General features: G+C 59.1%; 2 protein-coding genes across 2 annotated transcripts; both read left to right on the top strand.

The window, feature by feature from the left end:
* The first annotated feature begins 335 nt into the window (after positions 1-335).
* Positions 336-4,156, top strand: RAB25 (RAB25, member RAS oncogene family). Its single transcript, XM_075075005.1, has 5 exons — positions 336-706; positions 1,784-1,979; positions 2,110-2,303; positions 2,465-2,545; positions 3,317-4,156. Exons 1-5 carry the CDS (start codon positions 667-669, stop codon positions 3,445-3,447), a joined length of 642 nt encoding a protein of 213 aa, XP_074931106.1. The 5' UTR covers positions 336-666; the 3' UTR covers positions 3,448-4,156.
* A 604-nt stretch (positions 4,157-4,760) lies between these two features.
* Positions 4,761-11,113, top strand: LOC142048475 (ras-related protein Rab-11A-like). The gene is made up of 5 exons (XM_075075411.1): positions 4,761-4,905; positions 8,708-8,903; positions 8,980-9,173; positions 9,260-9,340; positions 9,585-11,113. Exons 1-5 carry the CDS (start codon positions 4,866-4,868, stop codon positions 9,722-9,724), a joined length of 651 nt encoding a protein of 216 aa, XP_074931512.1. The 5' UTR covers positions 4,761-4,865; the 3' UTR covers positions 9,725-11,113.
* Positions 11,114-21,316: the final 10,203 nt, after the last annotated feature.

Raw genomic sequence — 21,316 nt, 5'->3', positions numbered from 1 at the left:
ACGGGCCATCGCCCTGGGGAAAAACAGGGCAGGGGCTGCAAGGGGCTCTCAAGGGGGAGAGGGTACAACAGAGCCGAGCCCCCCTGCACCCCTGCCTGGCTGCATTGGGGTGGCAGGGGCTCCTTCCTTTCCCCAGTTTCCCCAGCTTTCACACGATGGCAGCAGAGGCGAGGAAACGCGTTCAGACTCATGTGGAGCAGGATTGAGCTGGGGTCTCTGCTCCTGGCCTGGCTGCCCACGCTGCCCAACCGTGCCCGCTACCCCAGCGTGCCCCGCGCCGCAGCCTGCGCCGGCCTCCGCAGCCAGGATCAGGCCCCAGCTCCTCCTCCGGCTGCCCCGTGACGGTCCCAGGGGTGACACTACCTGCCCAACCTGTGCTGCGACACCCAGTCCCACCCCTTGAGTCAACCGGCCGCGCCGCACTGCCAACCTGGCCGGCCTTGCTGTCTCTGCCCGGGACCCTGCTCGCACCCCCAGCCCCTGCTCGCTCCCCGCTCATTCCCTGCTCACTCCCCGACAGAGAGGAAACTTTGTCCTCCTCCACCTCCTCCCTCGGCGCCTCTCGGGGCCCGGCCCACCCTGCACCGGCTGCTCGAGGCTTTGCAGCGGGAAGGAGGAAACCAAGCGGCGGCCGCCCCGGCGAGGGCGGGAGGCAGCCGGGGCGACATGGGCAGTGCCGAGGAGGATTATAACTTTGTCTTCAAGGGTGAGTCATGGCTTCAATTCGAACCCCCTTCCCCAAAACGGATGGCCAAGGGCTGCAGGGAGGGAACTGAGGTGCCTTCCCCCACGGGCTGCCATGTCCTGAACTGGGGTGGTGGTGGTCATCCCAGCAGCTCTGATGTGCGCCAGGAGCTGCGAAGGGTCAGGGGATCGGGGAGCAGGCGCCGGCCTCAGCCGCGCCCCCGGCTGACGGCAGTGAGGTCAGGGCTGGCGAGCGGTGCCGGGGTCTGCGGAGGCAGGGGGAGACCCATGCCCACCCCACGGCTGCAGGTGTGGGACGCCGGCTAAACTGCAGGCGCACGGTGGGGGCTGAGACTACCGGGACTGAGCGTGCAAAACAAATGCCGTGTGAGCCCATTAACCCCCGAGACCGTCGGGCATTTAAAAGTCCTTCTGCTGTGGTGACCTGGGTGGTGGCACATGCAGAGGACACAGGGGTCAAACCTGGGCTGGAGAAACAGGGGCACAGCCTCATGCCCCCCAGTTTGAGCTCTGCAGGCACAGGGCCCTGGCATCCTGCATCTCCGCTGGGTGCTACTGGCCGGACCCCACGGGACCTCAGTGCTCCCCTTGGGCAAGCAGAGATGGGCTGGTTCCAGTGTGCCACCAGTCCTGGGTGCCCACCGCAGCGGGGTAACCCGGGGCTTGCTGGTGTCCTCACCTTGCTCCTGCTCCCCAAACCTGGTAGCCGTGACCCCCCTGAACAGAGCTGGGGCCACGCCAGCATGGGTGGGCTCAGCCGAAATGGCTCAGCTGCGCTTGAGGGGCTGAGAGCTTGTGATGCGGGGACAGGACTCCCGTTTGCTGAGGGAGTGACTGCGCCGGGTGTCACATCCACATCCCTGCCCAGCCACTGTGCCCAGGTCATCAGGCCGCGGGGGATGCCCAGGCACCGCGCCGGCAGCTGGGGGGGGGTCTGGCTGCTGTGCTGCCGAGACAACGAGCTGCTGGCTGGTCTGCCTGAGGTCAGAAAGGGTTATGTGAATTACTGTGAAGTGTCTTGGAGCACCCCTCTCCCCTCCTTGACAGCTGCAGGGGTCTTTCTCTCTTCCTTCCACAGTCGTCCTGATCGGGGAGTCTGGGGTGGGCAAAACCAATCTGCTCTCCCGCTTCACCCGCAACGAGTTCAACCATGACAGCCGCACCACCATCGGCGTGGAGTTTTCCACCCGCACCATCCTGGTGGGAGACGCCGCGGTGAAGGCTCAGATCTGGGACACGGCCGGGCTGGAGCGGTACCGCGCCATCACCTCTGCGTAAGGATGCCTGAAATCAGGGCTCCTGCTGGTACCTGGGCGGTGATGCCCTTGTGGGGGTTGAGTCCCACAGGTGAGGGTGCTGCGGGGGGTGTCCAGAGCGTGGGGTGACAGTGGGGTTCTCCCATAGGTATTACCGGGGGGCTGTGGGTGCCCTGGTCGTCTTTGACATCACCAAGCACCAGACGTACGATGTGGTGGACCGCTGGCTGAAGGAGCTGTATGACCACGCCGAGGCCAGCATTGTTGTCATGCTGGTGGGGAACAAGACAGACCTCGCACAGGCTCGGGAGGTGCCCACGGAGGAGGCAAAAATGTTTGCAGGTACAGGTTGGTACCCTGCCATGGGGCTGGGGCCTTGGCCACCTCCCTGGTAGCAGGGACCCGCACCAATGTGGGCACCCGAACATCTCTAAAGGGGCTCCAAAATGGAGCTGTGCCCTCGCCGGGGTCTGCATCGTCTTGGGGGACTCCTCTCCTTGCAGACAACAACGGGCTGCTATTTGTCGAGACCTCGGCGCTGGACTCCACCAACGTCGAGCAGGCATTCGAGACCATCCTGAAGGGTACATGCACTGGCACTGCGGTGCAGCGGGGTCCCGGGGACCAGGGCATCGCAGGGTCCCTTACTGGGGATGCAGGGCTGGGCAGAGGGTGTGCAGCATACCTCTCCTCTGCCCTGCTCCACCTGAGCTCTTTGGGGCTGGTCTCAGAGTCGTCTTTCTGGCTGGTTTGGTTTCCGGCCTTTTACGCTGGGCGTTTCGCTCTCCGCACCTGTGGCTTTGCTCTCACAGCCCCCAGGCATCTCCGAAGCCCTGGGGGCTCCTTCTCCCCCGGTAATCCCTGGTCCCCCTTCCTGTTGTCCGGAGCTCCTGACTCAACGTCTCCAGCACCCTGCTGAACCAGCCATGGGGACCTGGGGGGCCGGGGATGGAGAGGGGTGATGCTCGGCCACGCGCACCTCTCCGGGAATGGCAGCCAGCAGCGCTGGGGCAGGAGCGCAGCAAGGTGTGCCGTGCCGTGCCGTATGGTGCCGAGCCGGCCTGGCCTGGCGAGCTGCCAGCCATGGCACGGGGTGAAGCACTAATCCCACGTTGGGCAAGAGGAAATTGCCTAACGCAGGGTGTTCCCCAGGCACCACAGGGATGCAATTTGGGGGAGTTGCTCCCTTGTCACCCCTCAACTCATCTCCTCTGCTGCATAAAGGGGAAGGAGACCCACCAAGGAGCGGGCCAGAGGACAAGCCATGGGGGTGCAGGCTCAAAGCTGTCCATGCTTCCTTGGGGGGCCCTCAGCTGACACACAGACCCCTCCCCACCACCTTTTTTTTTTTGCAGAGATCTTTCACAAAGTGCAGAAGCAGAAGCAGAGGAGCAGCCAAACCAACATGGTGTCACTTGCCAGCGAGAGCGCGGAGAGCACGGCCCCAGCGCAGACGGAGAAGCGCCCATGCTGCGTGGCCCTCTGAGCTGACCGGGCAGCCCCCGGGGACCCCCGCGGTGCTGGGACACACCAGTGGCGTAGAGCTGGGTCTGCCTCCACACAGACTCATCTGGTCACCGGCACCGGCTGGTGCCACCCAGCCTGCGGTGCCACCCCTGTCCTGGTGCAGCGGGCACCAGCAGCCCAGAGAGTGGCCAAATTTTGCCATAAATGGTGAGAAGCACCAGTGCCGGGAGCTCTGCTCTGTCTCCTTCATTTTTGCCAGGCCCTGATCAGCATCACCGCCACCATCACACATGGACCTCCCGGCCCCTCCGGCCCCACGGTGCAGAGGACTGAGATACCCCCGAGGCACCGCTGGGGAAGGAGCCAGGCAGTTCTGGCCAGGATCATGGCAGTGATGGGAGACAGACGACAGCGTCTGGCCCTGGGGTTGCTCCTGTGTGGCCACGCTGTGCCACATGCTGGGGATGTGGCTGTCCCCACAGGTCTCCATCCCCACTAGGGACTCCTCTGGGGTCGTCCCAAGCCCAAAGGGGCAAAGTGGCCATGCTTGGTGCACCACTGTCCCCATCCCAGACATGGGATGAGCGTGAAGGTCCCTCCCATCTGCATGGCGGGACAGGGCTCGGTGCAGAGCCTGGTGCCAAGGGGCCCGGGAACAGCTCCGTGTCCAGTGCTACGGTGACACAACCATTAAAGGACTTGCAAAATGCAGGTTTGCTGAGCTGGAATTCCTGCGTGTTTGTGGTCCCGTCCTCTGGTCCCCACCTCCACGACACACTGAAGATCGTGGTCACCCAAGCAGCCCAGCCCAATGCCACGGTCCCCCTGCACCCCCCCCCCCACAGCCTTTCCCAGTCCACGTCCCCACACCCTCGATGGCTTATAGGGGATGGCTGGCAGTTTATCAGTCCAAAACCGTGACTTGGCCTCAGCCAGATACCCGAAACCCCTCGGAAATGGGAGAAACACTGCTGGATTCTCTGTATCTTCCTCTAGTCCTGGGCACTCGCTTTCCCTTTGCACCGTGCGAGACACGTCGGCCCAGCTCCCGTTTCGCGTCCGTGGCCCCGCGCAGAGAGCGTGGCCATAACTGTCCCCATCGGTGGCACACAGGTACACGGCGGGGGCCCGTCCCTGCCGCCACGCAGCGCTTTGCATGAGGACACCCTGATGCAAAGCACCCCAGCGCCCTCGGTAAAGCACGCCGGTGCTGAGCTGGGAGCAGAGCCCTCGCCCATGGGAGCAGCCGCATACCTGCCCCTCCCCCTTACCTGGCCCAGGTGAGCACACCTGGGCGGTGACAGGCAGCCCTGGCCGCCAATGGGTGTGGAGGAGGAAGGGCTGTGGCCACCAATGGGTGCGCAGGGGACAGCCCCTGCTGGGGCTGGATAAGGCCCGGAAATCCCAGTTGGCCCAGTGGCTGTGGTGCTGGACGAGATGCGGGGCAAGGACGATGAGTACGACTACCTCTTCAAAGGTGGGTCTCCTGCCCTGCCTGTGCTGCTCTGGCCGTGCCTGCAATGAGCTGTGCCTGGTCTCAGCCTGCTGTAGGTGGTGCTATCTCCATGCAGGACCCTCGGGATGGAGCTGGAAGCTGGGGCTTTGGCTTGTACTGGGATATGGCACGCATCTCCCAGTGCTGGGGACCTGGGGGGGGGGCTTGCTGGGGTGCTCCCCTGTGCTGGGCAGAGGGGTGGTGGGTATCGGTGGTGCCGGGGCCTCAGTGTGAAGGCTGAACCGCTGCCATGGTGCTGGGATTTGCATAGAGCTGGCCCGTGGCTGCTGGGTGCGGGAGCCTGTTTGTGGCCCTAGTGCTAATTAAAGCAGCTCGTTGGTGCAGGAGGAGCCTGGAGCCCTCGCCTGGGTGCAGCATCCAGGGGAGGGGTGGTCCTGCCCCTGGCAGGGTGCTGGTCCCAGGGGGCAGCCCAAGGAGGCAGGGATGGTGGGGAAAGCTGGTCCATGCAGCACCGCAGGGGCTGTGCCAGCCCCTGAGTCCCCCTGAGCAGGTTTGGGCGTTCTCCTCTGCGGGGCTGGGGTAGGAGGGGCAGTTCTGGGGGCTGAGTGAGCAATCCCAAGAGGGAATCTGAGCTGCTTGCCCAGCTGCGGTTAAGGGAAAGGATCCCGGGCTCCAGGGTTGTCCTTCCCGGTGCTGGTCACACCTCTCTGGTGTGCGAGCAGGAATTGGGCTGAGCCCTTGGAGGTGCAGTGTTGGTTTTCCTGGCTGGAGGAGCCCAGTGCTCCTGCGGAGCACCCCCACCCCAGCTGCCATCCCCTGCACATGCCCGGTTTCCCTGCCATTAGCAGCTCTCCCCTCGCACTGGCCGCTGTGCCGTGGCTGGAGCGGGTGCTGGGGGAAGCCAGGGGACGGCTTGGCAATGTCACAACCTCCCGAGCAATAAAAGCTGGGGAGTGAGATCACCCGGCCGTTGGTTGTGAGTCAGCCTCCTGTGCAGCCCTGCCCGAAAAGCCCCGAGTAATTCCAGCCACCTACACGACAGTAGCCCCTGGCTCCTCGCACACATCCCCTGGCCCCTGCCCAGGAAAATCCTCCTCTGCGGAGTTATTCTGGAACCTGGCATGGGGGAAAATCTGATGCAGCTGGAGCTGGGACAGGAGCAGGACCAGGAGCTCCTCTGGCTGGTGTGTGCTTTGCTTCGTGCCCAGTGTTGCGCCAGCAGCGCAGCTCTGAGATGGCCCTGGCACGTCGTCCTCCCGTGGCGCCTGTCCCTTCCCAGTGATCCCGGAGGAGCCGGCGCCGAGAGCAGCTCGGCGCTGGGCTCTGCATTCCCCTCCTCGGTGTTGTGGTGATCTCTGGAGTACTTAAAAAGTAAGAGAACTCAGTTTTGAATGCAAGGTCTGCTCATCCCTCCTGAAGTAGGAGCAAAGTCCCAGGGAGATGCAATGTTCAGGGGCATGGAGCTGAGCCAGCTCTCTCTGGGGTTACGTGGCTCTGCTGAGACCAACGTCTCCCGCTGCGAAACAGGAGATGGTCACCACTCACAGCAGCATCATCCTGATTTCCACTGAGACGGGGGCATCAGCTGCCTTCTCCTGTTGCAAAGCACGATGCAAATTCCTGCCGTGATTACAGGAAGGCCCTCGATTCTGCTGGAGGGGCTCAGGACAGATGAGAAATGGCCCTGGGTGTGGTGGCTCCTTGGACTTTCCCCAGGGCCCCTGCGCAGAGCTCCAGGCCTCTTTCCATCCCCACCTCTGGGGTGGGATGTGGTGTGTCAGGGATGTTTCGCCATGCTCACAGGACGCGCGCTCTCTGCTTTGAACAGCTCATGCTGCGTGTCCAGAGGCAGCAAGGACTGAGCGTGTCAAATGCTTTTGTGCGTGGGGTGGAGGATGTTGCTCAAGTCCCTCTTGCCCTCCAAGCTCAGGGGGATGGGGCTAAGCCTGTACCCCCTCTGCAGCGCGGTGCCCCAGAGGCTGCCGGCTCCTCACCCCATCCAACCCCCTCCCTGCATCGCTGGCGTGGTGCAAAGCCTGCAGGAGCGCGAGGAGCCTGCCACGGCCGTGGGGGTCTGTGCAAGGTCAGCGTGTGCCCGACACGGGCTGGGTCTGCTCCTTCCTTCCTCTCCCACACCGGTTTCCTAAGGCTTTCCCATACCAATACATTTTTTCTTTCCTGCCGGCTGCGGGGGTGATGCAGTACGGCATGCTCGTGCCTCAGTCTCCCCTGGCTGTATTTAGTGCCGGCTCCTGGCAGCCAGGGCTCTTGCAGGCATCAGCTGCACTGCCCCCCTGTTCCCGGGCCACCGAGGTGCTTGGGGCTGGAGGCAGCAGAAGCACGGCGCTGCGGGCATAGGGGATGCGGCAGTTGAGCCGGGGGAAGTAGCAACTTCCCGTTGATTACACGCCAAGCCCACATCAAAACTGGGAGGCTCCTAAGCGTTAACAAACCTGGCTTATCATTGGCCTGCCTTTTTCCACTGGTTTGTCCAGAGTAGCCCAGGCTGTCGTGGTCCTCCGGAGCCTCCACGTAGCGCGGCGTCTCCCAGCGCTGCCTGGAGGAGCCGCCCTTCCCTCTGATGCTGGCCGCCCTGACACGGCGATCTCCAGCGAGGCTCCGGTGCCTTCCAGCTGCCCTTGGTGATCCACGGAGCTGCGCTGCATGCTCTTGGGCTTCGTGGAGCAATGCTATTTGCTGGCTGCCCTGCAACCGGGGTTTTGGGGAGGGGGTGGCTTTGCATCCCAGCCCATGCAAGGGAGCCGAGTCCCTAGGAGCTGGAGCTGATGGGGAAAGGGTTAGCCAGCGCACAGAGCAATGTCCTTAGAGGATGGTGGCTGCTGAGCCTTGAACGAGCATAGATGTGTCTTGCTGCAAAACCCCAGGCAAATCCCGCAGCGTGCCGCGGCGTGGCATACCTGCGGGTCCCTCACCGGTGCTACTGCTCCGGCGTTCTCCCCAGCGTGGTCACTGGGCAGTTCTGATTTCAGCCCTGCTGTTGCCTGATCCCAGTGGGGAGAAGTGTCCCACGAGGTCTGGCAAAGTGAAGTGGGCTGCATTTGAGTGTACCTGGAGAACGAACAGAATCAGAGGTGGGGAATTAAAAAAACCCAAACAAACAACAACAAAACAACAAAAATCAAAACCCATTGAGTCATAAAATCAACAAACTTGATGGGGAACTGCACGATAAAGCCTCCCCAGAGCCTGTTGCACCAGGTTTTACAGGAACCAGCCAGATCTGGGACAGGCAGAAAATGCACTTAACAAACCCACACCCAGGGCCTTCCCAGCTCACGGGCTGGACCAGCAGCGGAGGAGGAGGATGATGCTTCCTTTCAGACCAGGTGTTTAAGTCCTCTTGTACATCCTCAGGGTTGGAGCTTGGGCTGAAAATAGGAGACACAGTTCTGCTTGGCCTCTCCTGCCTGCCTGCCTCTGCACAGGTCCTGGCTCTGGTTTTCTGCCCGTTGCGTACGTAGGTGCATACGGTGCCTTCCTGTAGGAAAACCCCTGGCAACTTCCAGGCAACGGCAGAAATTTTCTTGAGGGGTGTCTACAGGTAGCGGCGATGCCGCCGGGATGAACAGAAACTCCTGGTCCCACTCCCCGAGTGCAGCTTCGCAGTTGCAGCCCCCTCGCCTGGCAGCATCTCCCTGGATGAAATGGAGGTGGGGTCTGGGGTGGGGCAGGTGGGGAGATCCCCTGTCCTGCCAGGCTGGGCTGTGGGGTTGGCTGGGATGGTCGGCACTGCAGGACGCGAACGGCTTTGCTGGGTGTCTGGCGGGGGGACTGACACTGTGCTTGTGCCCCCCCCCCCCAGTTGTGCTCATCGGGGACTCCGGGGTGGGGAAGAGCAACCTGCTCTCGCGCTTCACCCGCAACGAGTTCAACCTGGAGAGCAAGAGCACCATCGGGGTGGAGTTTGCCACAAGGAGCATCCAGGTGGACAACAAGACTGTGAAGGCTCAGATCTGGGACACGGCTGGGCAGGAGCGGTACCGGGCCATCACCTCGGCGTGAGTTTCCTTGCTCCCCACCTGTGCCCCTCACCTGGGGCCCTGCTGTGACCCTGTCCCCTCACTGTCCCCCCAGGTACTACCGGGGGGCGGTGGGAGCTCTGCTCGTCTACGACATCGCCAAGTACCTGACATACGAGAACGCCGAGCGCTGGCTGAAGGAACTGCAGGATCACGCTGACGCCAACATCGTCATCATGCTGGTGGGCAACAAGAGTGACCTGCGGCACCTGCGGGCCGTGCCCACTGACGAGGCCAGGAGCTTTGCAGGTATCTCCCCCACCCTGCCCTGTCCTGGCCCATCCTCGGGCAGCTGCAGCTCATGGCACCCGCCTGAGCCATCCCTGTCCTTGCAGAGAAGAACGGGCTGTCCTTCCTTGAGACATCGGCTCTGGACTCCACCAACGTGGAGACGGCTTTCCACAACATCCTCTCGGGTAAGGGGCAGCCAGAAAAGCAGGGAGAGGGGGGAATGGAGGTGGCTTCAGGCAGTGTGACCTCCCAGGACACCGCTGGGGACCCTGGCTGTATGTTCTGGGGTGGGGTCCTGCTTCCCCTGGATGGGGAGATGTGGGCGTTTGCAACCCCTTGAGCTGTGTGTTCTGGGAGGGGCGGGTCCCCCACTGAAATATATACTTAAAGCATTTTTTTCCCCCCCTTCTCTTCTCTCTCTGCTGGCAGAGATCTACCACATCGTGTCGCAGAGGCAGATCACCGGGCAGCCGGAGTCAGAGTTCGGCCCCACCACGACCATCGAGCCCATCCGGGTGCTGCCCACGCAGCAGGAGGGCAGGCAGGCAAACTGCTGCCAGAACATCTGAGCCCCCTGGGGTGCCCCCACCCTGACACCCACCACCGCCACCACCCAGCACGTGGTGGCATCGTGTTTTTCACCCTCTACCTCTGCTTGCTGCAGCTCCCCAGGACAGGGCGGGCTGGTGGCTGCTTCTGCACGGCTGCTCCAGTGTGCACCATCATGCTGCCTGTGTGCTGCTCTCCCTGTGTTTTATGTGGGACCTACACAAACGGGGCGGTGGGGGCGGGAAGCGTCAAGGTCTCTCCCCTCTCTCCCCATGGTTTGGGACATGCCATCCCCTCGTGTCCCTGCTTCCTCTAGCCCCGAAGGCGCAGTCGCTGGGTGACTCAGGGTGGCGCCGAACAAGCCCGAACAGCGCGACTCCCTCGTTTGGTGCCACATTTCTGCGACACCCCTGGGTGCAGCCTTTTAGGGTGGGGTGCGGAGGGGGACACTGGGTGCACCCTTCTTTTGCCTGGTGAAGCGAGCAGCAGCACAGCCAGCTGTACCCAGCCCTGCTCCTTCAGCCCCAAGGGCTGGGTGTGCCTCTGGGTGCTGCTGGGGCAGCCGTGGGACACCCCGCTGTGGGGTGGGGGGGGTGACTCCCAACTCATGCCTGGAAGGACCCTGTTTTTCATGCTGTGAAGCCCTTGCACAGCCCCAGCAAAGGGAAAAGCTGCACCTCTCCCACTGCTGCCCCAGCCCAGGGGGCCTGGAGCAGGGTCTGGGGGGGGGGCATGTCCTTTGGGGGAGCACCCAGGAGGGGACAAGGGGGTCCCAGGGCTTTGGTAGGGTGAGTGTGAGGGCAGGGATGGCGTGCTGGGGCTGGGCACCCGGTCCCCCCCGCACACCCCCCTGTGTGGTGGGTGATGCCAGCGCATTGGGCCCCTTGGCTCTGGCCAACGAGGAGCTTCGCACCCTACTTGAACCTGCCCCACTCGAGTGTTTTGTCACTCGTGGCTGGGGGCTGGTGCCCCGGCTGCCACTAGATGGAGCGTCTGCTGCACCTACAGGGTGACAGTGGCCCTGTTCCCCTGCCTCGGGGACCGCAGCTTCCTCCCGGGGTGGACATCACCCAGGGTGCTGGGACAGACTGGGCTGAGCCCGGTGCCACTGTCAGGGGGTGATTGGCAGGCATCAATCAAGAGGGGGTGCAGGCACTGCGGTGGCCTTACTGGGAGAGCCTGTCCCTTCCCATTAACCCCAGCGCGGGAGTGCATCCCCGCCACAGCATGGGATTTTGGGGGGTGTACGTCTGTGTCTCACCATGGCTGCCCCCGGTCACCCCATCTCACCTGGCTGGGCCGGCAGGATCCGCGCCGGGGTCTTGCCTTGGGGTGCAATTTATCAGTGAAACAGGAATTTGGGCAAAACCGCCAAATAAAGTTGCTGCTGGAGGCTCGCTCGCTCTCTCTGCCAGGGTCCTTCCTTGAGGCCAGGAGCTGCGCCAGCTCCAGCCCTGCGCGCCTGGGCACGGAGCAGCTGCGCAGCATCCCCGAGCACTGAAGGGTGTGAGAGGTGAGGAGGAGGAGGGTAAGGGAGGAAGGTGTGGCTGCAGCCTGGGCAAGGGGGTGTCTTGCTGGGAGGCTGGAGGGGAGAGCTTGACATTCAGGCTCAGAAGGGCAGGTTGGATCCTGCGGCCGTGGCACGGGGGGGAGAGCGGGGGTGCTTGAACCGGGCGCAGAAATGGCTGTGCCGCGTGGATGCCAGCCCCGATGGGGTTTAGGTTGCCCCCTTTTTACCCAGCCGACAGTTCAGCCACCCCAGCCCTGGCAGCACCTTAACCTTGGCTTAAGCCATCCCGGTGCGGCGTGTCCTCACACCACAGCACTGCTCTGTCCCGGGGCAGCCTCATCCCTGAGCTGGCCCGACCCGTCCTTGGGCAGACCCAGCCTTGGGCAGACCCAGCCTTGGGCAGACCCGTCCTTGGCCAGACCCGTCCTTGGCAGCCGTCTGTGTCTGACCGTGGCTGGCGGCTGCTGTCCCCAGGTGAGTGACGGTTATAAGACCTGGAGAGCGGGTCTTATGAGGAGCGGCTGAGGGAGCTGGGGGGGTTTAGCCTGGAGGAGGCTGAGGGGAGCCCTTCTCGCTCTCTGCAGCTGCCTGAGAGGGGCTGGAGTGAGGGGGGGGCTGGTCTCTGCTCCCAAGTCACCAGTGATGGGACGAGAGGGAACGGCCTCAAGCTGCGTCAGGGCAGGTTTAGGTTGGGTGTGAGGGAAAATGCCTTCCCTGCCAGAGGGGTCAGGCCCTGGCACAGGCTGCCCAGAGAGGTGGGGGAGTCACCGTCCCTGGGGGGCTTCAGAAACTGTGTAGATGTGGTTTAGGAGTCATGGTAGTGTTGGGTTGACAGTTGGGCTCGACGACCCTAGAGGTCTTTTCCAACCTTAACGATTCTAGGATTACCCCACCGGGCCGGGCTCTGCCCCGTGCCCACGCCAGCCGGGAGGGGCACGGCTCTCGCAGACCAGCCGGAGAGCTGCCAAGCACCACCCCCTCCCGCACCACCGCCTCCCCGCACTGAAACGCAGCGCCAAGAGGTGATGTCAGCCCTGCCGCCAGAAAGGTGGGTGCTGGGTGGGGGGGAGGATGCTGCCGTCGGCTCCGCAAAGGGACGGGGGTTGAGCCAAGCGTCGCTTGGGACTTGCTGCCGTCAGACGTGCCATGCAGCCGGGCACCGGCATGGACGCACAGGACGAGCTCATTTAGGCTCATGGAGACGCTTTCAGGCTTGGCAGCTCAGTTTTGTTCCAGGTTTTCCAGCTTTTGTACAATTTCTGCTGGAACGAGGTAGTGGGAAGGGTGAAACGAGGCTCGGGTACGTGCACAAGGCTCACGGACACGGGACCTTGCCGCCACCGGGGCTGGGAGCCGCAGCTGGTGCAGGGGAGCTGACAGCCTGGCGAATTAAACGCCTTTGCTCTAATTAACCCCAAGAAGTGTCACTGAAGGCGTGAGAGACCCGTGAGGGGTCTTAGAAGGAGGTTATGGCCCCGGTGCACCCGGAGCTCAGCCCAGCCCAGGGCTCCGCTCCCAACCCCCACCCGTGGACCCCCTCCTAAAGCGTGAACAGACAGGAACCAAGAGCAGACACCAAGGTTCTTAAGTAATAATACTTTAATAAAATTAAGTTCTTAATGTAATTTAGCACATTTAATACATTAACCCTTTCCCTTCTTTGTTTTCTACAAGTTGTGCAACATCATTATTTTAATTTTTTATTTTATTTTAATTTTTTTCCTTCTCCCCTTATACTATATGCCTCAAAACTCAGACAACGAGCCTAACTCTACTTCTATGTTCTGTTATATCTCTCTCTCAGGCCTTTATTTTTGCGTAATGCCAGAGAGATGAAAATACCTGGATGGAACATGTGATCGGTTTCCAATAGTAACAATCCCGACTACAGGTTACCTATGACGTTAAAAGAAAAGAGAGAGAGAGAGAAAAAAAAAAGCAAACACAACATAATAGGGAATGGATTTTAAATGGAAGGGCCACACAGTCAGGACGGCCAGGCTAACACCGAGCAACTCTGTGGCTGGCTGGCTCAGCGCGAGGTTGGTAGTACCATGGAGTAGGACCGTGTGATGGCACCCGGATCCCTGGGAAAGAGGATACACGCAAACTTGTACAGTGTTTTTGAGCGAGGACGAGAGAAAACTGATGCGGTACTGGTCAAGGAAAAACCATGAAGGGCTGGCGGAGGGCTGCACTCCCCTGGAAGCCACTGCTGCTGCGTGGGTATCGCCGAGATCGGCTGCTGATGGTCCCCGGTGCCGTGGGTTTCGTTTTAGCTCACGGCTTACACGGGAAATCCCACCGGAGCTGCTTTGCCGGAGTCCCGACGGCAGCAAGCTGGAGCCTGGATCTCTCCGATACTGGGGCAGAGCCGCAGGAGATCCTCTGCAGCCCCAGAGGCTCCCGACCGACCGTGCAGCCGGGTGCCTGGGGGCTGCTCTGGGCACCCCTGGGGATTTCCCTGGCTCGCCTGGGGCTGGGGTCAGAGTCTGCTCCACAGCACAGCAGCGCAAACGGGCTCTGCAGCGGCCGTGGCTCGAACAGACCTGCTAGTCTGGGATTCGTCAGCGCTCGTGCCCGCTGCCTTTCATGTTTTCTTAACACTGCTTTTAACCCAGGAGCAAATCCTCAATTGCAAACCAGGATCTGGCCCCTGGTTTTTTTTTTTCCTTTTTTCACTATTACCTTGACAGAATTCATATGGAAAAAGGGAAAAAAAAAAAGTGCTGATCGTTTCACAGACGAGCAAAGCAGCCTGTGACCGTGTCTCTCCATCCCAGCTCCTGGGAGCCGAGAGATTTCCGCGGCCACGAAGCGCTGCTCTGCCTCGCCACTCCGTTTCTCTGCAAGTTGTTTCAAAAGCATCATCGCGAGACCAGAAAGCACATTCTGCTGTCAGCAGCCTGGTAAACCCGTGCCACCGTCGGAGGGTGACTTAATTTTTTTTTATCCCTGCACAGGCACCAGTGGAGCAACTCCAGATTTTACATTAGTGTCACTTTACTGGGGGTGACTTTCAATTTTCTCCATTAGCAGCCCTGAAGCAATGCTGGAGTGGATCCAGCGGTACCGCCGCAGCCTGCCAGGGCTGAAGCGACTTCAGATTCCAGTAGAGTAACCCCATTGAAACGGGCGAGTTACACGGGAGTAAAGGCAGGAGCCGCCCGACCTCCACCATCTCCAGCCATCACAGCACAGGCAAAACCCAAAGTCAGCCCAGCAAAATGATGGCTGAATTTTCCACCGGGTCGACTGACAGCAGAATGTGACTTTTGAGTTTCTACAGTATGTGAAAACCCACAATATAAAACACAGAGATTGCTCCCTAACATCCTAGAAAGGTTTTTTTGGAAGAACCAGCCCATCCTGGCTCTGCTCCTGCCGGTGCTGACCAAGGAAACCTTGCTGCAGGCTCGGCAGAGGCGGGATGGGACCCCACTATCAGTATACAAGTTACTATAAAGTGCATCCACTCTCCAGTCCAGGGCATCACTGTACAATGTCAACCACTGACTCTTCTTCAAGTATCAAAACCAAAAAAATGAGGTAAAACAAAAATGAAAGAGCAAACAGGCCGCCTCGCCGCCCCTGCAGGGAAGGACCAGGCGCTTGATTCCACCAAGCACGAACCCCTCCGAAAGCGCGGGAGACATCGTGCCCTGCTTTCCGAAACCTCCCCAGCGTGCCGGGGAGGCTCCCGTGGAGCGATCTCTGATTCACAGTGCTATACGCAGAAACCGAATGAGAACTGTCTTCGCTTTCCTGTCCTAACCTATTGCATGGCTTTGCTGAGTGAATGCTGGTAAGCGGCTGCCTCGTCTCACCCCAGAAGCAGGCGCGCCGGCTGCGGGCAAGGGAGCGAGGGGCAGCCGCTGCGTTTCTCGAAGGCTTTGGGATCCTTGTGGATGCTCCTGAACTGCAGGACATCCCTGGGTTCGCTACGGCTGAGCCACGACACGGAGGATAGGAGCAAAAGCTAAACCCAGAGGTAACCACCTTTCAAGAGTGTTTGCAACGCTCTGCTTCTCTAATAATACCAGAATCGACGCTAGGTCATTTATTTTCGAGTTATAGCGTGTAAACGGTGATTTTGGGGCAGCGAAAAGCAGTCACCAACGCTCCGAAGTGCTGGCCTGGCTCGGAAATGTTAAGGACCAGGGTTTATCCAGCTGGATAAGTTTACCCCACTGCCGGTGCCAGGGCTGCGCTCCCCTGTCCCGAACCGTCCAGAGCAGATCTGCCATCGGCAGAAAAGCTGCCCTCCGTGCGAACGGACCCGCCGTCCAGCCTTTGCACCCGAACGCTGGTCCGTCCGCTCGGGGAGCCGTTAACTCCCGCTCCCAGCACTGCAAGGATTCAGGCGTCCCGGCCGCAGAGCCCGACGCGCGGCACCGGCCGAGGACAGCCCCCAACCTCCTGCCTCGCTTTCGCAGCTGAAAACCAGGCGCTCGCCGCCAACGTCGCCCTGCCGAGAGCAGGGCGGCATGGGGCCGGCTGTCGGGAAGCAAAGCTGCGGGCTCAGGGATGCCGTGCCCGCGGGAAGGACCTCCCAGGCCAGCAGAGCCTTTCGCGAACGTTTCACCCGCAGCTCCGGCACTCGAACCCGATGATCTGAGGCCGAGCGATGGCGGCTCCCTTACGGGAGCACCTGGCACAGAACAAATAAACCACCCGACAAACCAACCCTGGCATCCTGGAAGGTGCCAGTTGCTAAAACAAGCGAGCTCGTCCCAAGGCGTGCGTTGTCTCCCTGGTGCTTCCTCACCGGGTCGAGATAGAGCCAAAAAAAAAAGGGGGGCGGAGGGGGGGGGAAGGGCAAAAACCAACCCTAATGTCCTACGTCGACTGCCCGGCTCCGAGGGCAGAAAGCCTAACTCGCGGCCCCGCAGCAGACGTGCCAGAGGAGCCCTGCGCCTTCGCACCAGCACCTCGCTGCCTTCGTGCTCTGTCCGTCACGTTACAGAGGGGAGTTCATCCAATTTTCCTTTCCTTCGCCTTCCCGCCCAGGATCGGGCCCACCCGCCCGTCCCGGGGACCTTCCGACACCTTCGGTGCTTGGAGAAGCTCGAAAAGCAAGAAGAGCGCGAGAAAAGTAACAGCAACTTTTAACATTTCTTCTGAAATTTCATGCTCCAAGCCCGAGGCTGGAGGGCAGAATAAGGCAAAAAGAATGGCCTAAAACTTCCTTATTTTGTTCAGTGACTAGCCAAATCTTTATATTTTTATTAAAAAAGCAACATAAAAACCCAAACGTATCTTTTTAAAAAAATACATATTATTAGATCCCTTTTTTTTTTTTTTTGTTTTCCCCTCTATAAAAATAACTTCAGGACTTTGATTGACAGAAGGTACCAGTCGGTGGTCTGTTATTTTGTTAGGCTTTTGTTCGTTTATTTGTTTGCTTCAGAAAAATAGTACCAAAAAAAGATGGAATTTCTGGGGAAGTTAAAAATGATAGCTGATCTCGTTTACAAGTTTATTTTACATTCTGCTCTGTCTGGGATCACTTGGATCTACTATAGATTAAACAATATGGATAGCATCTACTATTTGAACTAGTTAATTTTATTTTAATCTTTACTCTAGGATTATATGAAATAAATTTGAATGTTTATTATTATTTTTTTTTAATACCCATCAACTCAAACTTTTCTTTTTTTTTTTTCTTCTCCTTTTTGGTTAAAAACAAACAAACAAACAAAAAAAAAAGTCATATTTTAAAATGCTTCTTTGAAAGGCAACAGAGCAGAAGCATCCCCCGCCTTCCTGCTGCTTTGGGAAGGGGAGCGGGACGAGGGCTGGCTTCGCGGTGCGGGTACGGGACCCTCCGCGCTCCCCAGCCCCCGGGGAGGTCGAGATTTGCTCAGCCCGTCTGCAAAGCAGCTCCTTGGCCCGAGATCCTGCAAAACCACTCCGGGACGCGGCTGAAGCTAAGCGCATGCTTAAGTGCTTGCCTGGATTTAAAGCACGTGCTTTGCAAGCTCAGAGCCTCATCGGCTAAAGAGGGGGCACCCCGCTCGCTCCGGGCTGCCCGAACGTTACGTTGCCTGGCACGGGACGCGCCCAGGCTGGCTTGGGGGGAGCACAAAGGGTAACGTCGACCTATCTAGGACGGGTCAAGGCTGGCCAGGGGCTCTGCACAAGCTGTCCGTACCTGCTCGCGGCACCAGCTACAAGCCCGAAGCAGCTGCGGTCAGGCACCGGTCCCGCACGAGCCCTTAGGTCCAAAAGGATGGGTGTTTGCAAGATCAGGCCTCGCCTGAACGCTGGGACAAAATACTCCGGTCCTCGCCCCCCTCGCAGCTGCCGGAATGGAGCCGAAGCCTGCCGGGAGGCACCGGACGGCGACCGCCGCCCTTGCCTGCGGGGCAGCGCTGCGAGCACGCTCCCGTCCCGGGGAGGTCCGAGCGGGCAGCGGCTGCTGCTCCCTCCCGTCACGGCTGCGGGAAGGCCCGTAAATCCTCTCGCCCCCGACAAGGAGCGGTTTTCTAACAGCCTGCGGCGGAGCGGATCAGTGGCAGGACTCTCCACCGGCTCCCTGGGACAGGACGGGGCTCACCGTAGCGCTGGCAGGGAGACGAGCCGGAGGAGGGAGGAGTAACGCAAGCTTGGCTTTCTGAGCGCGTCCAGCCTCCTCCCGAGCCCCTGCCCCCCCAAAAAACACCCCCAGCGAGAGCAAACCTTGGCCACCCAGCGCCTGCCCCGGGCGGCAGGTGGGAGCCGGACCCCGGGGAGCCACCGGGCGCCGGGGATGCGCCGACGGGCTTTGCCGCCGCGGGGCCGGGGCTCGCCGGGGGCTGGCGCTGGGCGATGCTGCCGAAAGCCCCCCACCCACCCCCCGACCCGAACCCCAGCCCGGAGGGTTCCCGCAGCCAGGGCCTGATCCCGCAAAGACGTTTCAGCGTGCTCAGACCTCGACCCCTCGCAAAGGGATTCGCTAGACAGAGCAACCACAGGACGGGGGCTTCGAAATGACCGCGCGGGCTTTGATTCGTAGTGGTTTTTCTCTTCTCTGGGTTTTAATAACCTTTTTTCTTCTTTTTTTTTTTTTTGTGGTTTTTTTTTTTTTAAATACATCCAACTGTGTTAATTTCTTATTTCTGGAAAGGGCTATCTGCACCATAACTATCACCTTTTACATACACACACGCACACACAAAAAAAGGAAACATATATTAAAAACACTTTTTAAGCAATACTCTGGATACAAATGTATTTTTTAACCTACATATATTCTAAACCTTCTAAACTTTTAAGGATCACTTTATCATAAAATAAAATATCCTTTTTTCTTATAATAAATTACCTAATAAAAAGTATTTTTATTAGCCCAGTTCCTTGCTACATTTACATGTAATAAATGCATTTATTAAAATAGAATATTAAATTATAAAGAAATGTTCTAATTTTAAAATCTTAGTCTTTTTTTCCCTCCTCTCTCTCTCTTTAAAAAACACCAGTAAATGCATCAAAATAAACCCTTCAAATACCAAATAAACAGGTTGGAGCATTTTGATTTAAGAGGTTCACAATATTAACAGTCTGAGCCTTTGTACGTATGGAGATTATTTTCTTTTTTTAAGAAAGAAAGAAAAGAGAAAAAAATAATAGATATCCCTCCAGCTGAAAAATACTTTTGCAAATGGGAGCTAGGACAAGATATTTTTATAGTATCTCCTCATTAAATATAAATCCAATTTTGGTTCTTTTTTTTTCTTTTGTTATGTATTATAATACACACTATTCTCTATATAATTTATGTCGATGAGGATGACATCACAGCATGATATTCCTTTATCCTTCCGTTTCCCTTTGTTATGTTTTGTCACCCTCTCCCCCGCACCGTCCCTTCTCTAGGAGTCCCTGTCCCCGCCACGGCAGCTTGCAAACACCGGCTGGAGACGCAGCAGGATCTGGGGGACGGCGGCAGAGCGGCGCAGGCATCGCCCCGAATCTCCCCTGCCAAGCACCCTGCTGCCGCCCGCCCGCTCCCACGCCGCATCTCCCCGCCGCGCCGGGGCCGCGGAGCCCCCGCTCCCACAGCCCTCACCCCGGCTCGGCTCTGCCCGGGAGGTCACGTCCACAAGGAAAGTTTGCAGGATGAGCCCCAAATTCAGCGAAACACCAGAGCCCCCCCCGTCCCCGCTCCTTGGTTTCAGCAAGCGCTGAAGTCGGCTGCAGTTTGGCAAAGCACATGCGTCAATCCCAGCGGCACGCTGAACTGGGACCAAGTCGGTCCCATTCGCTAGGTCCTCTCCATCCCCGCACGGGTCCGATCCTGCCCGGACCTGGAAGCCTCCTGCTAACAGCTCAGCACCTTCCAACGCAGCTATACACCAAACCCCCCCGGGTTTTGGGGGTACCTGCCCTCCAGCCCACCGCTCGCGGCCTCGCAGAAGCGCCCCGACGCAGCTTGGCCCTGCGGCGGGTCGAGTGCGCGGGGGGACGCTGCCACCGGCACCCACCCAAGCACGGCAAGTCACGGTCGGGTCCTCAGTCGGGTCCCCAGCCCGGCTCCACCACCCCCACCGGCGGATGGAAACACTCGGGAACAAACCGCTCCCCTGCCTGGCCGGCGGCGCGGAGGGGAAACCGGCAGCGCCCCTTTGCATCGGGCCCCCCGCTTGCTCCCATCCTGCGAGCATGGAAGCTTTGCTTTACGGTTCCCAGCAGCCGGCCCGATTTTGGGGTGCCGCTGCCAAGCGTAAAGTCAAGCCTTCGTGTGATTTGCAGGATGGGGGGGGGGGTCTTAAAGACCAGGCTCCCTGCAAGGGTTTTGCTGCTCCTAAACCAGAGGGAGGGAGCACCGGGTGGCTCGGCGCGACCCGGCCTCGCGTGCTGGTCCCCAGCACCCCGTGCCTCCCTCCCCGCCGGGGTGCCCCGTATCAACTGAACACCCGGAATGGGCTCTCGGAGTCCTGGGAGGGATGCTGAGGGCAGGTGAAGCTAGCGAGGTTTCGCCTAGCTGGAGCTGGAGCCCCCTGCTGCTGCTATCCCAAGGCTGGTCACCAAAGGCACCCCTGCGGGGCGGGAGGGACGGAGGAGCAGCGCCGGGCGCAGGGGACCCGGCTCCGAGCTCGCTGCACGAAGGGCAGGGTGCGGGGAGGAGGGGTCTGTCTTTAGTTAACGTTATTGCTGGTGAATTAGACCAACAAGCCATTTTTAGTCACCTATCAAGGAAGATACAAGTCAGAGCAAATAGTTAAGGTCATGGGCATTTTTCTTGTTTTTTGTTTTTATTTTTTTTTTTTAAGATTTTTATATATATACATATATTTAAAAAGAGAGAAAAAAAAAAAAGTTACGCAAATTTGTTGTTTAAGCCCCGCAACCGGGCTCCCCATGGATGCTAACAGGCAGGGCCCAGGACTGCCCCTCTCCGGGTGCCCTCGACAGGCCGGGGAGCGGCGGGGGGGCCGCAGCTCTCCCGCGCTGCCCGAGCCCCCCGCGCAGCCCCCTCTCAGGGCAGAGGTAGCTCTCGGTGCGTTTACAGCGCCTGTTTTTCTTTCTTCCAAAGTTGCTACATCAAAATATGGAGTTGGCGAGGGTACGGGGGAAAGCAGGGGAAAAGGAGAAATCAAAATAAAACAGGGGCCGAAATACTTCTATTCATTTTAAACTAGAACTGCTACATCAAGCTTTCTTTTAATATATATGTATATGTATATATATATGTATATATATATATATAAAGGTTATTGGAACTGAAGATTTTATTAAAGGCCAACTTGGAGACTTGAGTAGGAACCCCGTCTGCAGAGGGGCAGACGTGCCGCTGCCTGGACAGACGGACAGCCCCCCCTCCGGTTCCGATCAGCAAGCATGGACGTTTGTTTGGGTCATTATTCCTTTTTTTTTTTTTTTCCTTTTTTTTTTTTAAAAAGAAAGGTTTTTTTTTTTTCTTCTCTAACATTTTTCAGCATGCAGGAGGCTTTTACATCGTTTTCGCTTGTTAAGGTAAGGGAGGAGATAAAAGGAGCAGAGAAGAGCCCCCCTTACCTTCCCCCCTCCCCACTCCCTAGGGTCAGTGCTAGAATAGGTCCCCCCCACCCCAGGTCCCCGACAGGGGCGTCTCCTTCCCCCCTCCCCACTCCCACCC

Source organism: Phalacrocorax aristotelis, chromosome 25 (genome assembly GCF_949628215.1).
Source record: "Phalacrocorax aristotelis chromosome 25, bGulAri2.1, whole genome shotgun sequence".
In the NCBI taxonomy this organism is placed as follows: domain Eukaryota; kingdom Metazoa; phylum Chordata; class Aves; order Suliformes; family Phalacrocoracidae; genus Phalacrocorax; species Phalacrocorax aristotelis.
This window is presented reverse-complemented; position numbering and strand designations above follow the sequence as displayed.